This window comes from Schistocerca nitens, chromosome 5 (genome assembly GCF_023898315.1).
Source record: "Schistocerca nitens isolate TAMUIC-IGC-003100 chromosome 5, iqSchNite1.1, whole genome shotgun sequence".
In the NCBI taxonomy this organism is placed as follows: domain Eukaryota; kingdom Metazoa; phylum Arthropoda; class Insecta; order Orthoptera; family Acrididae; genus Schistocerca; species Schistocerca nitens.
The window spans coordinates 306476920-306484171 of record NC_064618.1 but is presented as its reverse complement, the minus strand read 5'-3'; the positions used below and the strand labels follow the sequence as shown (position 1 = coordinate 306484171).

At 40.8% G+C, this 7252-nt stretch overlaps 1 protein-coding gene across 1 annotated transcript; it reads left to right on the top strand.

Annotated features, from left to right (window-relative positions):
- The first annotated feature begins 4479 nt into the window (after positions 1 to 4479).
- Positions 4480 to 5949, top strand: LOC126260421 (piggyBac transposable element-derived protein 3-like). Its single transcript, XM_049957749.1, has one exon. It carries the CDS (start codon positions 4480 to 4482, stop codon positions 5947 to 5949), a length of 1470 nt encoding a protein of 489 aa, XP_049813706.1.
- The last annotated feature ends 1303 nt before the right edge of the window (positions 5950 to 7252 follow it).

Below are 7252 nucleotides of genomic sequence, written 5' to 3'. Positions count from 1 at the left end.
AAAATAACGCGTCATGGGATTCTAGATTATGGATATGATATTGAAATAAAGTATAGATACTCGCCAGAAATATAAAAAGTTATACCGTATGTAGAAACCTCACATGACTGATAATTTGATCTGATTTCTAAAAACTGGAACATTTAGGCGTCCCGGCGAAACAGATGGTAACAAAGGGACAGAATTACAAAAATCGGAATTGTCCCAGACAAATTGGGACGTTCAGTCACTTAAATTATTGTTATTTTGTTTTCATTTACTGGTCAAACTGTGTGCGTATTGTAAACTCACTAAGAGTGATTGATATAGGAGAAGGCCTGATGGCCTTAATCTTGCCAGGTGAACTTAAATTACCGTAACTGATATCGGAAAATAGCCTGGTTACTCATCTCTAGCGACCAGAATGAGCACCGCATCTTACAAGCATTTGTTTCCTATCCCCAACAATGGTGTTCCAATATAAATTCGCTCTACGAGATCGCCTTAACGATCAGACTTTATTCCAGATGAGAACTCAGTAAATTAAGTGCCACGTGCTACGTTTTTCATAAAGCAGAGCGTCCCTATATATTAAATGACGCGACAAACTAATTTCTGTTTGTATTTGTTGTAAAGTTTGATATCACAACAGTTGAGTAAGTTAACGCTTCGGAAACAGCATAAGAGACGCACCATAATTTTACAAGCTCAACTGTTTAGGCAATAAACTAGTGGTACTCAGGAAAATAAAGGGAACTCTGAAGTGAGGACGATCGGAATGCGATCCCTTTACCTCACCACTACCGCACGCGCGCCGTTTCAGCCGCCGCGTGTGAGAACCGAAACCAGAACCCTGAGTGAAATTCTATTAGCTGAGGCTCTCCTCACAGAAGATACTTTTTTAAAAAAAGAGAGAGAAAGTCGATGTTAACCGCAGAGATCGTGACACCAAAGTACTTGCGAGCTGTGGAGGTACACAGGCGGGCACCGGAAAAACGTAGCAGCAGGCCTTTGTTCTCTATGAAGTCTCATTTCGTCGAAAAAAGTCGCCCATCCACAAAAGTTGTTCGCAAATCAATCACCAGTATCGTGCGAGGAACTGCACTTCGTAGAATAATTGGGCAACAACAACAAGACATTTACCGCTTTGGGGAAATCAAATGGTTCAAATGGCTCTGAGCACTATGAGACTTAACATCTATGGTCATCAGTCCCCTAGAACTTAGAACTATTTAAACCTAACCAACCTAAGGACCTCACACAACACCCAGTCATCACGAGGCAGAGAAAATCCCTGACCCCGCCGGGAATCGAACCCGGGAACCCGGGCGTGGGAAGCGAGAACGCTACCGCACGACCACGAGCTGCGGACTTGGGGAAATCAGTCAAAATAACTATACCAGTGCGTGAGTGGCATTAAAGAAGGCAATTACTTCTATATAACGAGTACAAAGAGAAGGCGTCCAGTTATGAATGCCTGATGTGACTACATAAACTTTCCTGGCGTATTAACTTTTCATATTTTTGTTTAGTCAATAGCCGGAACATACAGTGACCTGGACGTATTATTTCAGCTGTCCATGTGGCCCCTATCTTCAGGTAAGACCGATGTTTGCTGGAAACAGCATTCTCGCCTAAAGACGGTGGTCAGATCGACCGCTGAAATATTGTGTCGAGGTGATTGTACGATCCGATCCGACTACACACCTGACAAGAATATTATCAGACATGTAGGGGAAGGGCAGACATAACGTCCATCCTATGATTTGGCGAATTTTTTTAGCTACGTTTCAGTCGGTATACAAACTCCAAAATCACACGGTGGACAGTCAGACTATCCTCCCACTTGCCTGATTTTTTTTTTCCCTTCTAGTTGAAAAAAAAAAGGCCCGTTGTGCCGGACTGGGTAAGGCATAATAGTCACATAGGTAAAAAGGGCTAAAAAACAAAATTCAGATAACCAAAGTTCGAAAAAGTATATTGAGAGAAAAAAGAACATTTTTTCAGTATAAATTACGTACTGAGAGTATAAAATTTGTTACATAATACTATGAATCATTTTCTTCAAGAAAAACTTCATTAATACTGTCGAGAGAAAATAAAGTAACTCAAAAAATTTTAGGCACAGTTTTCGCACAGTTCGCCACTTTCGTCCTTACGTATAACTGTTCACTATTCGAGGGCCCACATCACATATCCCGGCCACTCAGCATCAACCTCAATGTTGGAAATGTTTTCCGGAAACCAGCAAACCGCCCCTTCGAGTCATACTGGTGTCATTATTAAAACTGTGAGGAAGATTGTTTCTTTCGGCCAGTTCAAGTGCTGCACATCGTATACACTTAACTGTCATGCCCGCCGGCCGCTGGTGGCCGAGCGGTTCTGGCGCTACAGTCTGGAACCGCGCGACCGCTACGGTCGCAGGTTCGAATCGTGCCTCGGGCATGGATGTGTGTGTTGTCCTTAGGTTAGTTAGGTTTAAGTAGTTCTAAGTTCTAGGGGACTTATGACCTCAGCAGTTGAGTCCCATAGTGCTCAGAGCCATTTGAACTGTCATGCCCAAATATCTCGTGTCTAACAACAGGAGACAGTCGTAGATGTCGTTTTCATGTTTTGAGGTAATAGCAAACGGAAACCCTCTAAATATCTATTGTTGCTAGTAGCACCTAGATTTTTTGTCAAAACTCTTCTCTTCAACGTATTCCTTGGAATATGTTAGGTGATTGCAGCAGTTTTGAAACCAAGCTGTCCCTCGCTTCTTCTATTGCTCTCTTCATGTAACATGGATCCAATGATTGTTTCCTTTGCCCTTATAACGAAATTATTTTTATTATATCATAAGAATTAATATTTATTATTATTGGACAATTATTGAATTTGCTATGTTCTATTATTATTTTTATTATTTATGATTCATAGTTTATTATAGTCACATACATTATTTTTTCACGTTAACAACAGTAAAACAGGAAGAGCAGGACATATTGACCACTAGGTGGCTATTGCGCTTCGCCTAGAAGCCATTCTGTAAAATTTATTGTTAGTTGGCGACAGCCTCCAATGAGGCTTTTTTCGACACGGAAATTCGTCGTTTAGTAACTGCTCTTTCAGCACAATTACGTTTAAAAAACGCAACGTGTTATGTAAATTTGTAATAATTGAATGCATTGAGAACTTAACCTTAGGCTAGAATTTCTCAAAATCACGCGATATCCTGGTCCCTTCAAAAGACTTTGCGTAACTATGGCGGTTTCTAGTCTCTCATTTATACAGTTGTCGTACAACTGCAGCACTGTACGAACAAACAAATTCAAATGGCTGTTATGCCCGCTCTAGCCCCTCCTCTCTGTCTTCTTTTCACGTTCCTCTTTAACTAAGCACATACACCGTGTCTCAAACCTTTAGGGTGCAAATACACTGCCTAAAGGGGGAAAAAAATGCAACACCCTCAGGAGAAGGCCATTTTATTGAAAGGGAGGTAAACGTGCCGAATGGCATCCTGCGATATATTGTCCCAAGCATCTTGAGCCTATTGTTGCTCTTTTTTTTCCTTTATTGAGTTTCGATTCCCACCCAAAGGGGTCGGGCTGGCAGCAGCTTAGTAAGCTGCTCTTCAGCCTACAAAATTTTAAAACAGAAGAAGATAATAAACAATAAAAGCTGGCGATAAAAGCGGTGACATAAATTGTAAAATGGCGGAAAGTTGTTTATTTTTCTCTATTGTTGCAATTCGTGACTGGTTGTTGTAGGCCCTGGGGAACGAGTAAGCTCGCGTTTGATCATGTGCCACGCGAGTTCAGTGGGCGACAGATCGGGTTATCTTGTTGTTCGAGATAGAGTTGCCATCCGTCCCGATATATCGGGACCGTCACCATCCCAGCATCCCGACAAGAACCAGTTCTGTCCCTATTTTGTAAAATACAGGGCTATTACAAATGATTGAAGCGATTTCATAAATTCACTGTGGCTCCATTCATTGACATATGGTCACGACACACTACAAAAAAATGGTTCAAATGGCTCTGAGCACTATGGGACTTAACATCTATGGTCATCAGTCCCCTAGAACTTAGAACTACTTAACCCTTTAATGCATACTGTAGCTGATAAGCTACAGACCTCATTTCTTCGATTTATTCCATATGGAGAAACATTTTCGATCAAATTCGTTATGTAGCTAAGTGTATACACTCCGCTGCAGTTTCTAGTAGTTCTTCATAGCGATCATAGATGGCAGGACGAGCTGAAGCAGTTCGACAGTGAGCTGTGTGGACATACTGCCAAGTGTGTGTTTTGGCGGAAAGTTGAGGTGTGTTTTTGGTGTTTGTGCACTGATTTCTGGGTTTGAAAATTACTTTTTCATTTTGAAAACGTTAGTAGATATGGTGTAAACAGTTAATTCGAGTGTCTTTGCGATAGATTTGAAATGAAGCCTGTTTTTGTGTATGTAGCTTATCAGCTACATTTTTCATTTACTGCATTTCAGGCACTGACGTAAAAATGTCTCGAAAGAGTCAAGAAGAAATGCTTATGGAATGGTTAGAGATTCCACTAAGCAGTGATGACGATCTTGAGTGTTTCTCTGACGATTCCTTTCAAGATGAGACATATGTTGCTCCAGAATCTGTTGATTGTGATAGTGACAGTAGTGACGAAGAAAGTCAAGTACCAGTAATTAGGACTGAAGATGTTTCTGGAACAAGACAATCTGATGTTATAATGAAGGAATCGACGTCACAGTTGTCTGATAATGCTCTGAAACTGCCATGCAGCAGCAAAAATGTTACCAAAAACAGCAGGAGTGTGGTTTGCAAAGATAAACAGTTGATTATTCCCGAACTGCAGTCAAAATTTCATGGCAATACTTCGTTACCAGAAGAAGTAATAAACTTAAATACTCCATACCAATTCTTCAAACATATATTTCCATCTAAATTGTTTGATCTAATTGTCGAAGAGTCTCATAGATACAGTGTGCAGTGTAATCCTGATAGACCAATAGATTTATCCGGTGATGACATAAAAAAATTTATAGGCATCTGTCTCGTAATGTCAATAGTTCATGTACCTAATACGAGGGATTACTGGGGAGAAGTTACTGGTACTCATCTGATCAAGACAACAATGACAGTGAATCAGTATGAGCAAATAAGTAAGTTTCTTCACTGCAATGACAACAGTGCAATGATACCCAGGGGTGAAAAAGGTCATGATAGACTCTTCAAGATAAGACCCATAATAGAATTGATGAGATCTCGGTTTCAAACAATACCTGTTGAGGAGTGTGTTTCTGTTGATGAACAGATATGTTCAACAAAGGCTAGAAGTTATTTGAAACAATACATGCCAAACAAGCCTCATAAATATGGATACAAATTATTTGTTATTAGTGGCATATCTGGTTATGCCCACGATTTTGAGATTTTCACTGGAGATGAAAATGAACCAGAAAAAAGAGTGACTGGGGAGGAAGACTTGGGAGCAAGTGCAAATGTTGTAGTTCGACTCAGTAGGATACTACCAAGAAATATGAACCACAAACTGTACTGTGACAATTATTACACAAGTCTGCCACTGCTTGTATGGTTACATAAACAAGGAATTTACTCACTTGGGACAGTCAGAAGAAACAGAGTGCCAGACTGCAAGCTCCCTTCAGAAGCTGAGCTGAAGAAAATGGCACGAGGTGCATCAGTAGAGCGCGTCGCAACAGTGGATGGTGTCGACATATCAAATGTAGTGTGGAAAGATAACAAGAGTGTGATGTTGCTTTCTACACTTGCTGGACAGCAGCCTATTCATGAAGCAGGGAGGTATGACAAAAAAACAAAGTCAAGAATAACAATACCTTGTCCACAAATAATTAAGCTCTACAATAAACATATGGGAGGTGTTGACCTTCTTGACAGCATAATGGGTCGACATAAAATTCTTGTGAAAAGTCGAAAATGGTATATAAGATTGTTTTAACATCTCCTGGACATGGGAGTAGTCAATTCCTGGCTGTTGTATAGGAGAGTAGCAGAAACCAAAGGGATTAGGAGAACTATGAAACTCTCCGAATTTCGAATGGAAATTGCTCACTGTTTGTGTCGCTCAGGTCAAACTTCAGCAAAACGTGGAAGGCCAAGTAATGAACTCGAAAACCAAATACAAGCTAAGAAGACAAAGGGGCCCACAGCACATGTACCTCCACAAGATGTAAGGCTGGATCAAGTAGGTCACCTGCCTTCGTACTTGCAAGTGAGACAGAGGTGCAAAATGCCAGGATGCAAGGGATTTTCCTGGGTTCAGTGTAATAAATGTGCAGTTGCATTGTGTTTGCACAAACAAAAGAACTGTTTTCAAACTTTTCATGTAAAGTGATTATCACATGCTTGGGTACAAACCTGTTGGAACTAGATACCTTATTGTTCATATATAAAAGTGTATAAAATATACAATAAATGCTCAATATTTACAACATTAATGTACTATTTATTATTTTAGGATATTTCCCTTCCTATACAAAGTATTTAATCATAATCAACAATTAAATTACGAGAGATTTGGTCAAAATTGAGGGAGCAAAATAAGCACATTTATTGTGGCTCGTAAGGTGTTAACTCAAAATGTAGCTGATCAGCTACAAAGCGATTTTCAACAATAGTGCTTTGTTAATTTAATTTAAAAAATTTTTCAATATTTTTTTCGAAATGTAGGCACTATAAACTAAACATGGTAATTTTCACAGCTTGAAATAAAAAATCATGCATTTAAGGGTTAAACCTAACTAACCTAAGGACATCACACAACACCCAGTCATCACGAGGCAGAGAAAATCCCTGACCCCGCCGGGAATCGAACCCGGGAACCCGGGCGCGGGAAGCGAGAACGCTACCGCGCGACCACGAGCTGCGGACGACACCCTACAGATAAGTAGAAAAACTCATAAAGTTTTGTTCGGCTGAAGCCGCACTTCAGGTTTCTGCCGCCAGAGCGCTCGAGAGGGCAGTGAGACAAAATGGCGACAGGAGCCGAGAAAGCGTACGTCGTGCTTGAAATGCACTCACATCAGTCATAACAGTGCAACGACACTTCAGGACGAAGTTCAACAAAGACGCACCAACTGCTAACTCCATTCGGCGATGGTATGAGCAGTTTAAAGCTTCTGGATGCCTCTGTAAGGGGAAATCAACGGGTCGGCCTGCAGTGAGCGAAGAAACGGTTGAACGCGTGCGGGCAAGTTTCACGCGTAGCCCACGGAAGTCGACGAATAAAGCAAGCAGGGAGC

Bases quoted from the DNA above. Each gene is read 5' to 3' on its own strand.
- LOC126260421 (XM_049957749.1), top strand. From the start codon at position 4,480: ATGTCTCGAAAGAGTCAAGAAGAAATGCTTATGGAATGGTTAGAGATT.